The 22,719-nt window shown below is 40.6% G+C and overlaps 1 protein-coding gene and 1 long non-coding RNA gene across 5 annotated transcripts in view; one reads left to right on the forward strand and one right to left on the reverse strand.

Annotated features, from left to right (window-relative positions):
- The first annotated feature begins 793 nt into the window (after nt 1-793).
- On the forward strand, nt 794-13,974 carry LOC106891607. 2 transcript variants are annotated; one of them, XR_001412734.1, is made up of 4 exons: nt 794-1,002; nt 1,477-1,556; nt 9,611-9,776; nt 13,413-13,974. It is a non-coding gene; the product is annotated as an uncharacterized LOC106891607 (long non-coding RNA). The 2 variants fall into 2 exon arrangements; XR_001412733.1 differs by lacking the exon at nt 794-1,002 and having other exon boundaries at nt 1,425-1,556.
- HTR4 (5-hydroxytryptamine (serotonin) receptor 4, G protein-coupled) overlaps nt 9,768-22,719 on the reverse strand; it is a 103,482-nt gene continuing 90,530 nt past the window's right edge. For 2 of the 3 annotated variants that reach the window (XM_014948271.1, XM_014948272.1), the window contains exon 7: nt 9,768-10,857. In XM_014948271.1, coding sequence (XP_014803757.1) covers nt 10,770-10,857 — 88 coding nt within the window. In that variant the 3' untranslated portion in view covers nt 9,768-10,769. Of the gene's footprint in view, nt 10,858-12,874; nt 13,064-22,719 lie in introns of all 3 variants that reach the window. The other variant, XM_014948274.1, reaches the window with a different exon arrangement.

Genomic DNA, 22,719 nt, shown 5'->3' on the forward strand with positions numbered 1-22,719 from the left:
TTTCATTTGTCAAGAAGTTCTAGCTTTTTGTTTAGTTGACCACTCAGCCTGACCTGTTTTTTCCTTATATTATTTGTTCCGTAGTTAGTGAAATACATGTCTTCTGTGCCTGATGCCTCCATTTCAGCTGTGCTCTGCAAGTTAGGGAGGACATTCTGCCATCTATCCTCTTGGCCTGACCCTGAAAGAGTTCAGACAGGACCCTTGTTCCCAAGTGCTCATTTGCTCTAAGGGGTATTTTTTTTCCTCTCAAGAAGGAAATCACCTACTGGACTGATTATCTCCATGCTGCTAACCTGTCTTGACATATTATCTGCCTGATTCAATTACTGAAGATACTTAAGGATTCTGCCAAGCTTTACCTTGTACTTGGAGTTTTAGGCTTGTAGTGCAGCCTGGATCTGATGACCTCATTCTTTGATTTATAGCAAGTTTGAGTTCATTCCTTTAAAAAGAGGGCTTTCTTGGTAATCCTAGAATTTGCAAGAAAGTGAGATCCAGACACTGGTTCCAAGTTATTTTCTTTTTTAGAGTTGCCTTAGTTTTCATGAAATTTGACAACTGTATACCAGTGCGAAACCAGCAGGTTACCTGTTGGTGTTCTTCCCTGATCCTTTAACTTCGGATTTGGGGCAGTCTTTGCCTGTTATGTTAGAATGGGTCCATCATTTACCTTTCACAGAAGTAACTGCTCTATTTGCATAGTTGCCCTGCTAGCTTTTGGAAAGAAAATGTTTTTTGGTATGACAGCTTTTTAGCAATATGTCTGGAAGGTTCTTGGGACCTTCCTGCGGGTGACAACAATCCTGGAGCCACGCTGTGGAGTGAGGATGAGTGCTCTGAGAAGGTGGCCGCCAATCAGTGGAGTTCAGATCTTGCTCCAACACAACATTCCCTTCACCACGTCCTTGCTTTCTTTGTTGAAGAGCTTGTTGGAGCTTTGAGACTGAGAAATGCACCTCATACATCTTACTTCCTCATGAGAATACTGGGAAGCACAAGGTAAAGGCATTGTATAGGTGTACTATGCATTGCGGGGCTGATTGCTTGTGGCACGCGTGTTAAGGTGAAAATTCATCCAGGGGAATTCCATTTAATGACAAGTTATTCGTGCTTTGGTAAATAATTTGAAATTGTCTGCTTTATTTGGGAACATTTGTATTATCAGGATGGAGGTCTCAGAATTCTATGCAAACAGCTACTAAAGGATTGTTGTACTAAACATGTTTCCAATTAAACACACACACAAAAAAATAATTAATTTTGTCAAATTGGAAACTGTTCAGAATTGTTTGTTTTTGATGAAAAAAGAAGTTCGACTTTTTTGTTATTCATGGTGAAATCAGAGTTCAAGGTCTTGCAATTTTACACATGATGAATGTTTAGGATTTTTCTAAGTTATGTTAAGTTACATTGTCAGTTTGAAAACCTGGATGTACATTGCATACTGTTTAATAGTATTTTACATAAATGTAGGTTCCTCTAAAGAAGGAGGGGCTGGATCTGTGGATGAGGATGATTTTATTAAGGCATTTGCAGATGTTCCTACTGTACAGGTAAGATGCTGTGTATACTCATGTTTTTGGAAATATGCTGTTTGCAATACTGTGTGTTAGCCTACTTTTAAAAGTTCTTTAATTTTATGGTCTTCTAAGCAAGTGTTGTTACTTTTCCTTTTTTCTGAATTTACGGTCTCCATGGAAAGCTCCTTACTTTTTCCAGTTCATTACAAAAAAGCCACTTTTTCTTTACTGTCTTACTAATTATTATCACATTGTGTTTCAGCTAAAATCCGTTATTACTTTTCTTAATCTTTTCCAGGGAACTACTAAAAATAATTTTATGTTTTAATTTTAATAAGAAAAGGATTTCCATAACATTTGGAAAATTTAGGACTGCAATTTCATGGGATAATCAAGTACTAATAATACAGACAAATAATTTTAAAAACCAAGAACTGTATTTTCAAATGTGTCTAAATTGTAATGATGTGTGTCTGGCATACATGTCCCCATCTCTAGCAATACTTAAAAAAAATCTAGTACCTTAATTGAATACTAATGAGCCTCTTGGATTCTGAGTTCTTAGTTGAAAGATGAGATTTTAGTTTCTGTTCTTAAAGTGTGGGAACTGCACATACTCGGTACTTTCAGACAGTTGAGTCGTTTAATGTGCTTGTAATCCTCCTAGGCCTATTTTGAATAAGTTTTCCTTCAGCAACAGAGGTGTGGAAGGCAACCAAAAACTCAAGTCAGCCATAGCTCCCAAACACCAGAAGGATTTTGTATGACTCCCTTTTCTTGATATGTACTTTTGTTCTGATTTTATTTCCCAAGATGATAGTATAGTTATTTGTTTGATCGCCTTCTGTAGGCAGAAATGCTGTCTGCTTTTATGAAGGAACACACTATCTCCATGGCTCCTGTCACATTGAGGAAATCTTTGTCTTACACTGTAAGAGCTTTATGTTTTACTGCCTCTCCAAACTGTGTTAAGAATTCTTTGGAGGGCAAAACCATGGAGCTCTTAATATTATTTATCCCCATTATATTGAACAGAGCCATGTTCCACAATACAGAATTTGTACTACCTGTTGTTAGATGCCTTAATATTTGCAGTCCCAAGCAGAGTTCTCTGATCACTCAAGATGGTTAATAGCATTGCAAGAACAAAAGTGGGGGTAACTGTATGGCATTGACAAGCCCATGTAATTCTGTGCCTGACTGCTGGATTACCTAGGATGGTAGGTCATTCCATAACTGCAAGAGGTGGAGGAGAAAGACCCACTTGTCTTTACTAATCTCATCTGAATTGAGATGAGGATGCAGTGGAGAAATGTGTAACTGACCTCAAAATAATTTATTTGTTTCATGGATGAGAATGCAGTGAGAATTTTTTGCCTCCTACCCAGGCAAAAACATGCAAAGCATGCATCAGAACAACAAAAAATTGTATGATATGCAGATTTTAATTCAGTACGTGTTTGGGTTTTGGTTTTAGTTTTGGGGGGGGGAGGTGTCGTGGTTTGCGTTTTTTTTTAAATACACACTCTGGCATAAATCAAGCCATCTCCTCATTTTTCCCTTTCTGGGGAGCACCTTGAGGGGTTGAAATGTGACTGTGGAGCTGGATAAGCTCTTCAGAGCCTTCTCTGGAGGCCCTGTAGTCCCTTTGCTCTCACTCTGTGCTTGCAGTACACATTCTACACAGCTGATGCCTGTACTGCTCTCCTGTCTACCCAGGGAAGCTACAGTGTGCTGAGTCATTACCTGAAAAAGTCCCCACTTGCCCTCTTTCTTGGCAAACACACAAATTTCTGCAGAAAAGGAGAAAAGACAGGTGTTTACCTGTGCGTCTTTGCTGCACAGGATCCACGGTGTGAGTGAAACTCTGAGAAAGCAGGGTATGCATTGCTCACATACAGAATAGGAGAAGAGAGAAGGCAACACAAAGTTGAGGCTGGAGCGTAGAGATCTCCTCTCTGGCACTTGAGTGAGCCACACGACTTGCTGTGCTACAAAGGTTGGCCAACACAGAGCAACATAATCCAATTAAAGGATTTGATTAAAAGATATCTGTCTTAAAATTCATTAACAGTTTATTCGTGGGGAAAAAGTATACTGGCCCATACTTTTCCAAGGAATGTGTTTGCCACTCTCGTAACAACAGGTCTAAAAATTCAAAGGAGCGCCTAAAAAGACAGACTATAGAGTTACAATCAATATTCTTGTCTCTAATGTGCTTGCAGAATAAATAGTCTTTCCCCCTGAGGGAAAAAAATACATAAAACTATGTTTATATGTAAAATAAGGGCATCAGTCGACTTATTGCAAAGTTAAAACATTCTGTATCGAAAGCAAACATACAGGCTAACAAATCCTAAATGTCAAAAAAACCAGCGGTGGTTCAACTAGCCATCTGTCATGTTATTACACACATGCTAATGTTAGTTTTATTAGCCCCAAATTAATAGATAAAAATCAATAAAGTTTAAAAATTGTACAAACTCTAAACCGTTAATATTAAAAAAAAAAAAAATAATCAATGCTTTAAAAATTAAGCTTTTAAGTCACAACTTTTCTCTTCTGGGACTCAGCTGAGGGGGGCCCAGCTGGATTCCGTGGACTGAGGGAGGGTAATGTAAATTGCACTCATTTAAGAAAAAGCCAGTTGATGAGGCTCTGGATTTCAGTTATCTGCTGAGCACTTAAAGATGTTACGCTGTGGGGTTACAGCCCCTTAGAATTGTTTATAGTGTTCTTGCCATTAGGAATGCAGTAGTTGAACTTGTCTGTACTTGGTCAAAGGACTGTGTGTTTTGTGGGTAAGATTAAAAACATGCACTATTTGGTGGAAGGCATTAACACTCGAGAGCGGTACTTCTAAGAAATTTATAATCAGAGCTTGGTCTGAGAAGGTAAGCAACAACAACAAAACAGCTTTTCAGAATATGTGTGCTCTGTCAGATATGTCAGTGTTGAGTCTGTAGGCGGTACTGTCTGAAATAAGAACTTTGTAAAGCTCTGCTGTTGCTTTTGTGGAGGAGAGTCAAGCCTTACAAGAGCGTGAGAGGTTCTTTGAAGGCATCTGCGTGTGTGTGACTATTATGTATCTTGTTAGCATAGTAAAAGACTTTCTCCTGAATTGGGAAGCAGCAGGTTGTGTTCTGTCATTTTTTTGGTTAGTCTCTACAGCAACAGTGACTTGGTAAACAGAATTGGTAGGCATACCTACAAAGAGATCAGGAAGCGATGCGAAAAGTTGAACAATATTTTTTCTCCTCATGCAGTATAGACTTTTGACTTGTATACAATGCAAAGAGAAGACAATTACTTCGCACTTTGTTTTGGTATGTAAGTGTGATCATGCAGTTGAGGAGGAAGGTAGTGAAATAGAAGTGAATGTGCTTTTAGAGATAACTTTAAAAAAGTGTCACCTGCTAAAAAAAGCACATAACCTTTTTTTTTATTACCAAGCAGGCAATAAAACAATTTTCTGGGAGTATTAATTTAAAAAAAAAAAAAAAAGTGGTCTGTAGAACTGAACTAGTTGTTGAGACTAGGGAAGGTGGGAAATACTCTGTGCGAGAACTAATGGATTATAAATAGTAGTATGTCTTTCCTCTCTCTCTCTTTAAAGTAATACATTGTTATTGCTTAGATAAAGTATTTTCTCCTATTCCTCAGGATGCATTATTGGATGGTAAGGTGCTAGAAAATCTGTCATGTAGTCCATGCTATTTTCTGATTTTAAAAGCAATACTTTGAGGCACACTAAAGAAAATAACATCTACTTACTTAGCAAAGGCAACTTCATCCCCTTTTATTCTTTACTTTATGATGTTCAGGAGTGTACTAGGAATGCTTGAAATCCAAACATTTTCTATGGTTTCTATTCATGACCCATATGTGTCAATTTTAAATGTTTCATTTCTGTAAGTTTATTCCCTTGGCTGAAAATTGGCAAGTAATGGATGGGAATGCAAACTAATATTTTCCCTGCTTTAACAGTGGAATTTGGATATTTATATAACTGAAAAATAATACAAGACTTGTATAAAGTGTTAATTGCAGGGAGTATTTTTGCCACTAGTATCATGGGATCACTGTAGTCGTAATATTTTATCAGGTTGCAAAAAATCATAGAATCATAGAATCATAGAATCATTGAGGTTGGAAGAGACCCTTGGGATCATCGAGTCCAACCATCTACCCTACTCTATAAAGTCCTCCCCTACACCATATCCCTCAGTACCGCATCTAAACGTCCCTTAAACACAGCCAGGGACTCCACCACCTCCCTGGGCAGCCTGTTCCAATGCCCGACCATTCTCTCTGTGAAGAATTCCTTCCTAATGTTCAATCTAAACCTACCCTGTTGGAGCTTGAAGCCGTTCCCTTTCGTTCTATTGTTAATTACCTGTGAGAAGAGACCAGCCCCAACCTCTCTACAGTGTCCTTTCAAGTAGTTGTAGAGAGTGAAAAGAAACACATAGTATGAGCTTCATAGGGGTTCCCTGTGTTGTGACAAACACAATGGATTAGCTTTGACTAAACCAATTTTGATAAGAACAGAAATCTTTTATGAACTGTTTATATAATTTTAAACATTTTTAAAAAATAAGTTCTTTGACCATATGGAAGCTATGTTTTAACCTTTAAAAATTAGGTGTTCTGGTAACCTTTTGGCTACTTAAGATTTCTTTTCCATTTACTTTCCTGAATATGTACTGCATATTTATTGTGATTATTTTGGTATTCTCAGACTTTCTTAATGTTGGAGTATTTTGGGAGGGACAGATGAGGTTATGAATTGAGCATACAGACGGCTGTTTGTATCACCTAGTTTAGCATGGTGTCCCTGTGCTAATTCTTTCTTTTCAAGGTTTGTTTCCACAAAATTCTGCTCTGACCAGGGCATCTTCCCTTTTAGGAGCTGTACAAGTTTGTGTGGCAGAAGGGTGTGTTCTAGGAGTAAATGGGATCTTTCCCTCTCCCTTTTCTTAGCCAGTCAGGTACTCATTCTCTGTGGAAGGACTTGGACCTTCTACTGTCTGGAGGGAGAAGAAATAGGTGGTTATAATTTCTTCTTTCTCTTCTGGTTGCCATTGGTAATTATCACAGATAGTGTTGAAGATAATCACAGATAGTGTTGGAGATACACATGTAGAAGTGTGTTATGTACAGCATCTCTTTACAACATCCTTGAGCTTCGGCTGTCAAAATTTGTTAGATATTCCTATATCATACTGCAGGCACTGTGTCCAAATTTTGCTAGATCATCAGCTAATTAAAGTGTATGGCCTCTTTTGCACTCCTCCTTGCAGCTTCTGTTTTATGACCATCGTTTCCCACTGGTGACATGTTTATTAAGTCTCTGAATTTTACTTTGCCGCATGGCTGTGACTTGGTTTCTGTCCGAGTGAACTGACTATCAGAGGCATGGAAAGCTGCTCAGTAGAAAGGATGGCTCGCCTCCTGGTGTTGTGCACCCTGACACTGTCTAGGGCCCACTGATAAGTCAGATGGCACAGAGTTTGAGTGTTAGGCTAGGTTTTCAATCTGCCTCTGGAAGTAGTCAGCCTGTTGTTGCTCTGCTTCCACCCTTCAGCACGAGTAACCTCAATGCATCTTCGGGTTTGCTTGTCTGGGCACATGCCCTGCTAACAGATGTCATCCAAGATCTCAGAAATGCTTCTGGAGCCTAGAAAAACACAGAAATATGGAAATACAACTGTGTTGACAGATCAGCCTCCTGAAGATAGTTTAGCAAAGGCCCAGCCAGCCAATTTCTTATTAGCGAGCTGTTCTTCTAGCACATTATCTCTGGCGAGGGAAAGTGTAATCACTCGTAATCCAAGAAAACAGCTACAGCAGGCATCGTGCATAACACTTCTGAGGCTTACTGCATTCAAAAAACTGTAAAATGTTCCCACACCATAAATGTAGTGGTGTGATAATTTGCTGATGAGTACTAGTGTATGTATGTGAAGAAATAAATATATGGTTATTAGAGTGAATCTGTGAGAGATGGTGGGAAAGAGACAGGAAGGAAGGAAGGAGGAAAGAAGCATCCTTTTTCAGTCAAATTCACAGGGAAACTCAGAGAAACAGAGCCATGCAAAATTATATCTGACTCTCTATTTGCAAATACCTGTCTTGATCGTGATGCCCGTAGCAGTGACATCTCTTGGAGCAGATAGTGAGAGATGAGGTGGACACAGCGCAGGTAAGGGAGAAAGAAGTCTCAGTAACAATCGAAGCAAAATTGTTCATGACAACTCGGTGCAGGAGGCAGGATTGCTCTGCTGGATAAACATTAGGGGCAATGGGGCCAGATTCTCCCTTGCTTTTATAGATGTTTGAGTATATTGTGAGGCAGGTGGAAATTATTACTTGGTAGCATTTTATGTTTTGAGTGAAAACAGTACAAGAAATGAGAGTGAGCTGGAGTTTACCGCAATGTACATAGAGGATTTTTTATTTTTGGAAACAGCCAATGTGTTACACATTATTCAGCACAGGCTGAATACACACCACTAGCCAAAATGGTCAATGGGATGGTGAACTCAGAGGCTCCAGGAGCAGCTACCACTAGCAAAGGAAATCAAGTACAGGGCCTTTCCATGAGACAGCTTCTTTTCCATAGAAATTCTAACATTATTGATGATGGACAATGTCATTTCCTGGCTTCACAGAAGCATTGCTGAGATAATTGACTTATTAAGCAGGAGCTGCCAGGTGGTTCATGACAGGTTTACTGAGTCCAATGAGCAATTAGCCAAAAATAACACAGAACATGGACATTTTGTGTTTGGTATTTCATTCAAATATGGTGTTTGGAATTGGAGCCTTTTTTCCAGTTGGACCTGTTGACCGTTTTGGCTAGTTAGCTACCGATCCCATTGACAGAGCCTTCTGAACATTGCCCATGAGTAAAATTCAGTGTTGAGAAGTTCATTTTAAATTTAGAAGAGATATATTACTAAAGCACATAAAAATATAGGAGAAAACAACACTTCAAGAACAACAACGGAAACAAAGAACACCATCACTGTAGCATCCCCATGCTGCTGGTTCCATATGACTCCAAGAATTTTCACACCAATGTTTTGATGCCTTTTAATGGGGACAGAGGAAAGGTCATCTAGGATTTCTTTATGAAATTTGATACTTAAGGTGAAACCAAGACAACCTGTTCTGCAGTTTTGCATACCCAAATCCAGACAAAAACGCATGCGAGCAGTTCCACAGAGGTGTGTAGATCATAGGATTGAAGCAGCCCTGGATAGACTTTTTCCAAAACTTTCAATCATGGCCTACTTTTTTTTCACCTGTTTTGGTGTTAACAATAGAGTTGAACTGATAACGAGTTCTTTTGGAAACTGTAAAAAGCAGGTCATTAGTGAACTGTTCCTAATGATAAATCAGGAAATGGCTCAAAATGCCTCACCCTCTCTTTTCGTACAGCTCATGTTCTTCATATCAGCACCTATCACCACAAACACCTATGGTTTGTCTCTTTCTAACTGCTGACAGTTTTCTACATTGTTAAGTGTCTGGCTGCTCCTAATTAGGGCTGGTTTTGCCCAGTGTCCTTTTGAATCCTAAAGGAAAACGATGTGAAGCTTTATCAGTGATTTCTGTGTGGAAGAAGTATTTAAAGAAGTCAGACACCATGGCAAGGAAGCCAGTTGTTCTTATCATGCACAATTTTTTTTTCCTACTGAGCAACACTTTTGTTTGTTCAAAGCAGGATTTGTTTCTTTGTTTACAGTAAATACCTGTCACATAGCAACAGAAATATTACTAAATAATAATACATATAATGCTAAGCTCCTAAGTGTAGAAGCTTTTAATGAAAAAACCCACGTGTTCCTGATAAAAAATAATAAATAATGTCACCTTTTCTTTTTACATTAAAAATATCTGTACAGGATTACACAATATAACAGTTTTATTTTCTAGGCTCAGGGTAGTGTCTCTGGGTTAGATCTTCATCTAAAAAGGGTAGAAGCCTATAGTCTTGATCCTGCATATTTCCCACTGCATGAAAATAATTTTCCCAAAGTTGTTATGTCTACAGCCTTGCCAACCCTTTCCATGCAAAGGTGGAAGCAGCTCTCAAGGAACACAGCAACATCTACATGCGGGAAGCAGCTAAGGACCGAGATCTTTGCAAACAGAGATGTGCATATGGTGATATTTGAAAGTCTTGAAACTTCTTGCCTCAACTGGAAGAGAACAGAAACTCATAAAAAAATAAAGATGGAAAATGTAAGTAGAGCTCTGTCTTCCTAATGTAGCTAGAAAAGTTTTTTAGATGGTATATTTTTCAAGATGGCACTTAGTGATCTATTACAGACTGACTGTCTCTTGGCCAACCCTTCTTCTTGATAAGAATGCCCAAAGTTTGCTTAGATGAGGACAGCACTGGCAGCTTGCCTGGGGTTTGAGGGCCACATCCCATCCCCTGGCCTCCAAATAGCAGAGGATGGCCACTGCCTTTTAGCAACTGGGCTGGATTGAAGCAGTGCTTGCAGGGGTGTCTGTTAGGTGTGGAATGTCTCTGTAGGTTCCACTCCAGCTTGTCAGCACTATATACGCTCTATGAGTTTTCTACCAATGAACTTGGCCAGGAAACACAATAGAAGCATTTACAAAGAAAGCTCTGCAGGGGAAGGTGAATCAGCAGCTCATGCTGACCTTTCACCAGTAACTACAATCAAAAGGCAAACATGGCCTCTTACTTTGCTAAAGAAAACGTAGTGCTGTTTCTCTCCTGACAGCATCTGCTCACTGGTGGGCAGGATCTTGCAGGCAGGCATTTAGTCTCACATCACGTTAGGGCTTTAGCCAGAACTTGTAATCTTTAAGATCATGATACCACAGGACAGAGAGGTGGCTTGTACACAGAAGGCAGCTGGAAAGGAATAACCGAAGTCCCCACGTTGGGTAGTTTGTATCTGTGTCATTTCCTTACATCGACAGAAATCAGCTCAGTCCTGGAGTAAAGTTCTGACACAGCCATATAGTCCAGCTGTCCTTGCAGATACAGGAAAGTCTCCCCAGCTGTTCTGCTTGTGTACCATTCCGTGCCCCCATCGATCTGCACAGGTGCAGGTGGACATTCATATGAAGTTAGTACAAGAGGCACCATGACAATGTAGATGAATGAGTTTTCATAAAATCCTGCGGTCCATGAATTCTTTGGGTATCCTAAAAGGAATCTGTTCCTTCAGCTAGTCTATTCCTCTTCAAGGACTGTGATTAGAAACAGGATTCCTGTGATTCAGGGTCATTGTGGATGGGAAGCTTCTCGTGTTCCTGATGATGTCCATTACGTAAAACAGTGTACCTGTCAGTAGAAAACCATAAAGAAAGATTTGTTAGTGATAGTTAAAAGGACAGGCTTATGAAAACTGAGTTCTTGAAAACCCCAAAGTGTATTTTAAGACAGTACATCTTCCAAATGTCTGGATCCGACATTAAACAAATGTGAATCCCTACTTTGCTCCATGGCAGGAAACCAAATCTTCAATTTGATGCAGCCAAGGCAATCCCTGAAAACCAAGAACCTGTTGGTTTTCATGTATCTAAGGTGCAGCTGGTAATGAGAGGAAACAAGACCAAAGAACTAGGAAACACTGATCATCTGTGGGTGGACTAAGCTGAAGGCACTTCACTTAATGTCTTCAATGCAAACATTTAAAGAATCATTTGAGATTAGCATGGGAAGTGAATGCTGTTTAAGATGGAAACAAGACCAACGTTACAGGGCATTTCCACTTACAAAAGAAAGTAGTCTCTGTCTATTACAAAGTTGGGTTTAGTGCCAATTCTAGTATGTCTTACTAAACCAGTGCTGTTCAGGTTCATGTCTGTTGGAGGTATCATGTCATCTATATACCTTTCTGATATTTTTCCAGGTTTTGGGCCAGCTATGGAAAAGCAGAATTCAGTTGTAAGGAATTCCACACTGTCTCTTACCTGTGACTCATCTACCAGCCCCTTTGCTGCTGCCCATCTCAACATGGCTCTCTGAACAGAACTGTTGATTTAGTTTGCTAATGACATACAGCTCTTTTCCCTAAGTGGTGTGCAGTGTGTAGTAGGAATAAGCAGATCTGAGGTGATAGCAAAAATGCTGGCTAACTGCAACAAAACTGATACAGCACACCTTTCTAGAATTTCACATCAAATCATTCTTGCTTGCAAACCCCCTGGAGGGTACAAAGCAAGCCAGGGATCTTCTCTTGGTGGTCCATTTCATTTAAACTAAAGCTGAACCAGACCATTTTTTGAGGAGGTCCAGAGGTAAGAAGCTGCAAAAATAACTGTAAAAATGTGTTTTTCCCTAGTCCAAATGCATATTGGGGAAATCAGGTCTCTGTTAAGACTTTCCCAAGTGTTTAGAGATGTAGATATATTATTTCTCTTAGTAACAAACATCTAAGACATACCTAAAACATCTGCATCCCAATAAAGATTAAGAAAAGAAAAAAGCCTTGGAAAATAGAAGAATATAGCAGTTATCCTGCTGTTACCAGAGGGGAAGGAAGTACCATCAGCCTTGGGATTGGCTTGAATAACCACTAGAAAAAAGATCATTGGCTACATATTCAAATACTGATACTGTGACATCAGTTTCCTTGGCATTATTAATCTGGATGTATCTCTTTCTCCATTGAATATACTTGGAACTCAGGCTCCTAATTAAGGTGCTTACAATGCCACTGAAATAGCATCTGAAAGTAGATGAATATCCTGAAAATGATGTATCCATTAGATCCAGTAGATCAGCCATGGGCTCAAAATGAAAGCCAGGGTATAAACTGTACTGCCTGTCTGAATTTGTCCTGGTGAATAATAGTCCCAGAGGAATTTACCCTCCAATGTATTAGATGCTGCTTTACAACATGGTCAGGCTTAGTTGCCTTAATACGAGTCGCTGTATGTGCAGATATATCCATGAACATTCTCCCTTAGTACTCCATCACTTTAAACAATGATCATAAATTTCAAAAAATGTGCTAGTTCTACCAACAAGATACAGACTTGATGTAAGAAACAAGTAAAGACACTTTGCATCTAACACTGAACAGACACTCCGATTAGACGACCATAAAGCATACAAGTCAGAGCGTAATTTTAATTTTCTATAGCAAGTCAGATATGGCACACTGTGTGAGGCAATCCACCAAAGAGACCTCTCGTGTGGCAACGTCTCTGCTGCAGATGGTGATACAGAGGACGAGAGCCAGGAGATCCCCCTCCCTCTGAACAAAGCAGACATAGCTCAGAGCAACTCAGGACTTGCTCAGGAGCACAACAGACAGGCACTGAACGCTGACAGGATACCCAAAGAGCCAAACCTTTCTTCTTCTTCTTCTGCAGTAGTCAGAAAACAGTTGTGCAACATCAGCAATTTAGCAGGTGGTGCCGTTTGTTACAAAGGTGCATTAAGCTAACGAGAAGTCATTAAGATGTCCCAGGATCTCCTGTGGCACAAAGTGTCTGTCTGCAGCCTCTGGCAGTGAGCTCAGCACTTCCAGCTGTTTACCCTGTGGGGAAAGAGGATGGGTAGGAGAGGAGGAAAGACCATTCGTATACAGGGTGCGAAAGCTGCACTGCAGGGGTGGTGGTTTTCTCTGCTACTGGCACATCATTCCTAAAAACCTTACCAACATCTCCAGGAAACTGTTAAAGGAGTCCTCCACTGGTGGGCTTTTGTGTTACCAGGGTTGTTTCACATACTGTAGTTTCTCCCTTCAAATGAAAGTTCGAAGCTACTTGCCAGTGACATGGCACTGATTTAATGTTGGGTAACGGGTAGGATTGTAACAGCCCTGCTTTTTTTACACCACTGTGTCTTAACTGATCTGCTCTCTGAAAATACAATTAATTTTCCAGGCATCAGTATCTATGGAAAGCAAGTTTCAGAAAGAAAGCACCTACCTCACCTACACGAACACACAAATAATGTGCCTCAGCCCTCGCCCAGCGGAGAAGCCAAGCACCACGGGATTTATCCTACCGACCAGGAGCAGACAATGGCACTTGGAACCAGCATGTGTGGGCTGAATGTTTCAAGAGAAATTTGTCAAGTAGGTTTGAGTAATGAATGTATCTGAGGAAGCCATAATATATGAGCAGGAAAAAAATTTAAAAGGTTTAAATGCATTAAATGAGTTATCTGCAGCAAATTAGTCGCACAGCTCTCCTGCCTACAAGTTCCTTTGGTGGGATTTGTATATTCTGGCACATGAAGCTCCAAGCTCAATTACAAATAGCCTCCCCGGCTGCCTCTGCATCCGACTCCTCCCAGAACTGGGGGCAAGTGTCACTGTCATTTCACCTGACAGCTTTACTCAGATCATAAACACCACCACCCAGCAATAAAGCCCAATAATGAAAAGGCATTACCACCTATAAAGGGACCCTGCTGCAGGCTGTTCGCATACTTGCCAAATGGTACTTTAATTGTGATGATGACCAATTTGGAGATAATTGCTTCTGCATCTCCTGCTGTTTCTGACAGTCCAATGGACTCTTTAATTAACTGGTTGGATTAGCTCTCAGCACCGCAGAGGGGAGCTGTGTGGAACAACAATCTCCAGCATTATTCTGGGAACTCAGCAAGAGCCAGGGAGAAAACACCAAGGAGATGCAGTGCTGTTTGTAATCTTCCCACTTTCTTTCCCTGCAGACCTACTCCTCACACCAACTTGTACAGTTCATTAAGGTAGCAAAGCCAAAAATTTGCTGGTCTTTGGCTTCCCCAACTGTAATGAAAAACAGTCACTGTTTCCACAGAGCCTGAGGTTCCCTGTTTATTCCTGTCCTGGTGAGCAGAGCCCCGGTGTCCAGCTCTCTTCTGTGGGATGACGCCTGCCCCGATGCTAAGCAGAAAGCAGTGCAATTTTGGGGCAGAGCTCCTGGCTCTGAACACAAAAGCTAACTGCATCCATCTCCTGGGCAGAGCATGGCCCAGGAGGAGGAGAAGCAGCACCCTGATGGTGTGTGTGCCACCCCTCTATCGGAGCTCCCAGCCACCGGGTCGCTTTCCAGAAGGGAGCCTCTTCCTGGAGACGGTGCCTGGAGACCTTTGGACAACCGAGAACCACCGGGAATTGGAAGGGATCCGCTTTTTTTCCCAGAAATGCTCCTGCCCACCCTTCATGCTTGCAGTATCCGTGTAAAGCTGCCTACACTGGTTACACATCCCCGGGGCTCCTCTGCACCAGCCGGAGCAGCTCAGCTTGCAGTTCTGCAGCTGTTTTACCCCTCATTTATTCCCCTGGTTTTTAACCATCGTCCTTGCTCGGAATGCTCGTATCCATCCTTCTTCCCTAAGCTCCCTGCAAACTCAAGTTCATCAGCCTGCAGGCAGTTAATCCGGCGAAGGGCAAAGGGCTCCTCACAGGTACAGAAACTCTGGGAGGGTTTGGATGGCATTAGTAGGTACTGCTCATTAATAACGAACTGACAGAGCGCACAGGCAGCCTTTCCCAGCTGCAGCTGAAGCACTAATGGGCTAAAGGACTCATGTGGCAGCATCTCCTGCACTTTCAAAAGCCTCTTCATGTTGCCTCAGCAGCCTCTGTCCCCTTAACCTTGGCAGGAGAAATAATTTTACATAGAGGGACATATTAATAGCAGAGGAAAAAATGAAAAAAAAAAATAAAAAATGCCTGCAACTGCCCAAGCATGGCAAAGCTTTCAGCTGGGCTGGAGGCATATTAACGGAGGTGACCACAGCATCACAAAGTGCACAGCTGCCTTTGCTCTCTGTTTAGTAATCCTTTCCCAATACACCTGTTTACATTATTTATTGCTTCCATTTTTGAACTGGCAGGAGGTGGTTCCTGTTGTCCTGAGGTTGACTGGAGACTGAGGTGAGGTTTTGCAGATGTCCTTGGGCTGGGCTGGGGAGGGTTTGCTTTTGTGCTGGGGTACCCGAGCTGTTAACTCCCTGCTCCCTGGGGCCTTGCCACCTAAATCCACCCCCCTGCCCAGAAAACGAAGGACACGTTGTCACCAGGGTAGAGATTTTGCACACATGTTCAGACACTGAGGGGTTAATGTTGCTGCAGAAGTAGGTTTGAAGCCTGTAATACACTCCCCCACACTTGCCATCACACAACTCGGGAAAATTACACCTAACTGAAATGAAACTGGGTCCTTGGACATCCCTGTACTGGGATTTGGGGTTTATTGCCAGCCGTTGATTAGCAACTCCCTCCTGGACTGATAGAGGGAATTTGGGAATGGCAGAGTCCGGCAAGGAGCATAGTTTTAACTGTGACATTCTTAAAAATTTGAAAAGAAGTAGATCTGCAGGTTTTGTGGCACTGGAAGTTTTCCTGAGTTTGTGCCAGTGTGTCTGAATTTGCCTTTAAAAAAAAAGTCAATAATTCTGTAAAATGAGAAGCAAAACTTTTCACTTAAAGGTATTGCAATTTGTTGTTTTTGAGAAGTATCCTTCATTAATATTTTTATAGTAACTTTTTTCTCAGCTGCTTGCATTCCAAATGAAAGATTTCAAATTAAACCAAACATTACATTTCAGCAAAAACAAAACTCTGAAAAGTATGTATTAGACTTCTATTCAGGTTTTCCTGACAGTAGCACACTGTAGTCCAAATTAAAGCAGAAATCTGTTGTGCTGAACTCTAGTGAGCTCCTTTTGAAGACAATGCATACCCCGAAAAAATGTACAGGCTAAATTAATTTACAACTAGGAGATTTAACAGGTTGGAGTGGATGTTTAAGGGAGGTCAAAATACCCGAGAAACATGCAATTATAAAGACTTACTTGCTTGGTCAAAAATAATGAGTTTCAAGCTAAAATCAAAGTGGTATAAAATGTGCTTTTCCCATGCTCCACAAGTTTTCCCAGTTTCAAATATTTTCCCCATTTCTGATCTGGAGCAAGTCTGCAACTTCTCATGAGACAGAAAAGAAAAAGAAAAAAAAAAAGAGACAACTCCATGTTTAAGGCCTTTCTCTGCTTTTTATCAAGGTGACTGATCTAACCACTGTGTTATTGGCAATTTTGTATGAGCAAGCACTCATCTGCCTGTCTCTCATTTTATCTTTTTTCTGCTTGTTGATTGCCAGTGCTCCAAATGAAACATTTCAAACTATATTTCTTCCTTCATATGCAACTAGAAACTCCCAGAAAACTTCTCAGTTAACAGCTTTTGTGCAGCCAATTTGCATCTTTGAAGGTTGTGACAATGTCTGCAAAGGCAACCCAGAAAATGCAAGTATTTCTGGTTATTTTTAGTGAACACAATCAACTTTTCTACTGGTCTCCCATCCCTCCCATCTCCAGTTCTGCTCCCAGTGGGCTCAGACATGCAGACAGGAGTCCTGCACTTTTGCCTCTCATTCTCAACTATTTCCTTTGACTTTTGCCTGCAAAATTCTGGTGACCTCATGTGTAAGTGATGCCAATTGCTTTGGCACAGAAGAGCAAAGCTTTCAGCCATAGGACAGCTGTAAACTATGCTTCTGAGCAGCTCACCAGCAGCACAGCCCTCAGGCTGCTTGCTTGGTGAAGAAGATCTGCCGTAAGTGGCATCTTGAGGTACCCTGGGTAGGACAAATGAGCAAGAAGATGTGAAGGCCAGGAATAAGAACCTGGATAATGGCCAGAATTGAGCAATGGAGACTCCTTCAATCGCAACAAAGAAATCTTGACATTATATCTCTGCTCTCATCCGAGTTCAGACCATATCCTGAAGTCTCAGTGGGAAAATAGCGGGGCAGGAGGTCTCAGGAATAAAATACTGCAAAGGAATTGAAGTGCACAGAATTGTCTCCAGATCCATCCATAGGCTTTGCAAGATGATGAAGCTGGTAAAACAAGATTTCCAAGAAGGAAAGCAAATAGGTAATAATTGCACCCAGTTACATCACAAAACCTCTTACTTGCAGAAGCAGCAGCAGAAGTAAACACTTTTTGGGATTAGAGGAAGACCAACTGTTTCTGTTAGATGTCATACACTGCAGATTTACGTTTTGCCTGAACAGAGATCCCCATTTTTAATAATGGAAACTACCGTTATTGAACCCAACAACCTAAGGCAATAGACTGTGGGAAGAGTCTGCACATAGGTAGAAGCTGGCTGGAGCCACATTTTAAGTGAAATTGAACTTCCAAATTGAATAAGGAATTGAAACTTTTCTTTGATTTGAAAATTGTGTTGATTCACAATTTATCCTTTCCTGCATATTTCTTTCTGTCACAGCTGCACAACTCTTCAGTGCTTTCCCATCTGGAATATATGCAGCACTGTTATTGTAGCTTCACATTCAATATCGTGTCCATTTCTCAAAGCTCCATTTCTTTCAGATGGATTTACAGAGGAAGAATAAATATCTCTTTTCAATATCAAATTGGGATTACAGTTAACAATCACTTGGCAGATCAGAGTAGGTTATTTTAATGAACACATCATTCTGAAATAAGCCTTCCACCATCTGTTCAGTCCCATAATTATAAATGCAAACAACATAATTCATAAATGCACTATCAAAGACAGGGAAAGAGGGAACAGCTTAAGATGACTGTTTGTTAGTTATTCCAGGCAGTGATGCATCTGCTTACTTTATTCTTGTTTCAGGAGCAGGTAAAAAACAGTCTTTTAATTCAGTATTTTATGGCAGTCACTAACTCCCAGTAAATGATTGCCTGTAGATGAGAGAGAGGTTGTGAAGTGCAGTACGGTTTCTGGTTGGCATCATTATTTAGCCACATCTATGATGGAAGCACCAAAGAAAGATCATACAGACCATCCTGAATCCTAGTGGGCCAGGAATAAACTTTGAGCATGTGTTTCAGAACAGCAGGAAAGAGCCTGTGGCTTTGGAGTGCCCTCCAGGGTTACAGAAGCTAAGGGTAAAGATGACAGCTATTTTCTCCCTGAAAAGGTGCTTTTGACATTTTGAAAAAGTGGGGAAACATGGGAAACAGTTAGAAAGTTCAGAAGGGTGCCACACAAAATCCAAGAATCTCTGGAATTTGCTATTTTAATTTGTGACATTTTTCACTTGGATAGAGACAAATTTATTTTTTTTAGTCTGAAATACAAAAAGTATCGAAATGTGAACAAAATACATTGTTTCATTCCTATTTTCTGTTGAAAAAATGAATATAATCCAAATTAAATGTATTGTCATGAAATGTTTGATTTAAATACAGCTGCATATTTCATTTTCAAAAGGTCAGTGCAAAATTGTCCCTCTCTCACAGTTACCGGGTTCATAGACTCCATAAAATTACAAGCTTTCTAGTAACTCTGTAATCTCTGGGCTGGATGCCTCATGCTTCCAGCCACTAAAGTGAACTTCCACATTTGGCCATCAGTAGAAAATCTTTATAGCAGGATAAGAAGAATACCACCCCCACCCTCAGCACTTACTCAACACTATTCCCAGGGCAAATGGGAGCCAGAAATTATGAGCTTATAATGTCTTTTTGTTGGTATACATCAACATTGCAGAACAACATAAATTGATTTCATATTCAATGCTGAATCTAGTAATTCTAGGATGAAGAGCTCCTGCTGATTTTCTGTGGGTTTCTCATTTCTTCCTGTTTCTGGGATGAGAAAGATACTTGCAAAATTTCCTAGCAATAAGGCTTAAGATTATTGTATATCGTCCTTCTGCTGCATCTGATTGACCTGCAACCCAGAGGAGACCAGCTCATTTATCAAAGGTGAGTTTACTAAAGGTAGGTCTTTCATTGCCCATGACTACCTGCAATCTGCTCTGTCAAACAGAAGCCAATTCAGAGAGAATTTCTCTTCTAAATGTTTGGAAAAACAATGGATATAAGAAGAGCGCATGAACTGAGAGAACACAATGAGAACTGCTACAAGAGAAGTCCCTGAAATACCAGATACATTCCTTTAACTCTGTAGAGATAGGCTTAATGTTCGTGTCTTGTGGGCTTTCAAGCACAGGGCTCCCAGCCGGGGGGCTGGAGGAAGCAGGATTTCAATGAACTCAGGCATGAGGATGGTGAAGCTCTTATGGCTGGCTGCTTCTCCTGCCTGGGAGCTATGTTAGTCTGGATGGCAGACACACGTCTCCATCTCCTCCTCCTATGACTATTTCTCTTCATTGCAAGCTGACAGCCTGCAGAGCCCACAAGGATATGGTATGATTATCTGAGTAAAGTGGCTGGGGTAGATGATTTGCTAAATCGTTTGCTGGAGCTCTGGTGGAGAAACAGCCGGTTGGTGTCTGTCCATCTTCTGCAGTGAGCCTTTCAACTGGGACCTTCCTTTGCCTTCAGTGTCTTTTATTCCACTCTTGGGAAGGATTATCTTTTTTTCTGTGTGTGAAACCCACCTAGTTGGTGGATTTGATGTCTCAAGCAACATTAGTCTATCCCCAAAGAGAAAATATTCATAAATTCTTAAAATGCCCTGGCCAAATTTGAAGTCTGTCCTAGACTTCCTTGTTTCTTTTTTTTTTTTTACTTTTTAAATAAAGAGGAGCAAATATCAGTGGATCATTGCTCCTTAGAGATGATACAGCCCTTTGGGAAAACATTTCCACAGAAATACCATACGTTCAATTTTCCCATTGCAGCTGAATGGTGAAAATCCAGATCTCAGGAAAACATTTGGACTACCAAATTATTTATATGGTTATGACAGCAGTGTTGATTTTAAAGTCCTTTGTAGTCAATGTAAATACAAATTTGCCTCTATCTCATGACAAGTGTTTATTTTTTTCCACTCTTGAGTAGTTATGCTGAATATCTTAATTATCTGTAAATCAAATAATGCTGCTCAGACCTTGTGAGCTGGAATTAAGCACTCATCATTCTTTACTAAATTTCAGTTAGAGGTTTTAAAAACAGCTGTCTCCAGCCCACATAATCCAGCCTTCAGTACATTTTGTAAGACTTCTACATGCCTCCTCAGATTTAAAATTAGCAGACAGTTCTCCAAGTAACCAAAGCCCTCGAGTGAGAGAAACATACCACTGGAGAAAAAAAGACTTTCTTTGTGTCTGAGAAGTCACAGAAAACAAAGAAAGCATCTATCAGTAAGTTTGTTTCTCTTCTTTCTTTTTCCTTTGTTCCATCATTCCTGAAGGATGTTTTCCTTAGCTGAAGCTCGCCTGTTCTCTCACTTTTACGAGCCAGCTTTGGCTGCTGCTTGCTCTGATGACCTCCAGCTCCAGGACACGTTCCCAGGCCCTCTCAGTCAGACTTATGTCAAGGCATTCCCATACCGTGCCAGGGAAGTCACACGAGGGACGTCCTCATCTCCAAAAGTGAAGGTGTGCAAATAATGCCTAGTGGAAATGTAACTGCACTGACTGCAGTTACAGGCATCACTGCTTTGGGTTGATGTAGAACAGAAATGTTTCGTATATTTTTTTAATGACAAAACAAGACCAAGATCCCCTCCAGTTAATTTATTTTTGTGTTTACAGTAGAAGCATATCTTTTATTTAAGGAGGATGTTTAACTCCTTTTAAAAGTGTGGGCAAATAATAAACTGAAACACAATTTTGACATAAAATGTCAAAACACTTCAGCATCTTGCTTCCTTTTCGTTTTCTCCTGCTGAAAACACTTGCTGAATTTGACCCAATGAATTTGTTTCCCTGGAACTGCAACTGTTTATTACATCTTCCTTTTTAAATTCTTTTTATTGCCAGGCTCTATTAATGAATTTGGGCTAAGAAAGATTATAGGAACCCATTTAAGCTACTTTAACTTCAACAGCTAATCCCAACACACTGCTCTTTTGCTCAGAAGACTCATGTTCCATGAATGGAGGAAAATCATATTGGTCTCTCTGGTAGAGTGCTGAACACAACCCTTCACTTGGCAGAGGAAATAGAGAGGACAGAGATTGATTAACGAAGATAACTAATTAGGAGCCTGGTCTGAGTCAGCCAAGGCATTTCACATGGATCAGCAAAGAAGCAAAGAGTTGAATTAAAATAGAGCTGAAGGAACACATTTTTGTAAGCCATTATCTCTGGGTACTGGCTAAAACCTTTTGCATGATGATATAAAGTCTCATTGTTGTATTGAATAATAACCTCTTAAGATGATAATTACATTCTTGATAGACATCAAAAGTTAAAAACAGGAACATGAGTACAGATACTTTAATGCTAAGAAAATTGACAAATTCTAAACGTGCTAATAAGAACAGAGATCATCTAAGTTCTTCAGTGAGCTATTTTAAGAAATTGTTGACAGAAGATTACCAGGGACTCTGGACGCTTCAAGACTACAGAGGTGGCTTTTCCAACAATTCCTGTTTGATTGCAAACCATGCCATTTCTCTGAGCCTTCTTTAATTGTGGGTAAAATAGAGGCAGTAATACTTCCTTTGTGTGCCTTGTCTTTAGATTTTAGCCTCTTTGGAACAAGCATTGTGTCATTTCAGATATGAATAGCATCTGGTACAACTAAATCATAGTTTGGTTCATGGTTGTGGCGTTCCAGCAGCAGCAATTAATCGCATATACAAAAATAGATTGTTTCAATTTTAAAATGTAAGAAATGCTTTCCTACAGCTGTAGGAAAGGTGTTTTATTTACTGAACTTCTTCTGTCTTCCACTAAATCCTTGGCGCCCTCAGAAGCTGAGAGTATCCTGACTTTGGGTCACTGACCGGAATGATGTTCTCAGGCTGGTGAAATAGAAACAGGGAGATGACAGAGTTTGGGTTGGACCTCCTGTTCCTCATTGCACAGTCTCAGTAATTAGATTCCACCTTTTCTGTGGGTCTCTTAGCAATGCTTATAAAAAGGCTGAAGCCTCTTGTGGACCATCACAAGCTGGTGTCGGGACGGGACAGGACAGTCCCTTTGCACAGAGCAGCACTCACCAGCAGCTGTCCCCTCTTCTGCTGACCATGGGATACTGCTGTCCTGGTTTAAACTTCAGCAACTTGGCTTTACCTGACAATTTCAGAAGAGGGGAGGGTTGAGACTGGCCAGGCACTGTCCCTGTTGGCCCTGGCTCATGTTGAACAGGTTTCTTTTCCATTGCCTCCAGTGGAGATCGCTCTTAAAGTCCATATGATGTTTGTCACTGTTGGGCAGTTATTAATTGTAACACGGATGTTGCTAAGCTATGCCTGAGATTTTTAATAACTTTTAAAGTAAAAATAGTGAACAGTCTGTGAGTGGGGCCTGGAAGAGGTGAGAAATACAGGACATGATT

The sequence above is a fragment of the Calidris pugnax genome, unplaced genomic scaffold (assembly GCF_001431845.1).
Source record: "Calidris pugnax isolate Ruff unplaced genomic scaffold, ASM143184v1 scaffold27, whole genome shotgun sequence".
Taxonomy (NCBI): domain Eukaryota; kingdom Metazoa; phylum Chordata; class Aves; order Charadriiformes; family Scolopacidae; genus Calidris; species Calidris pugnax.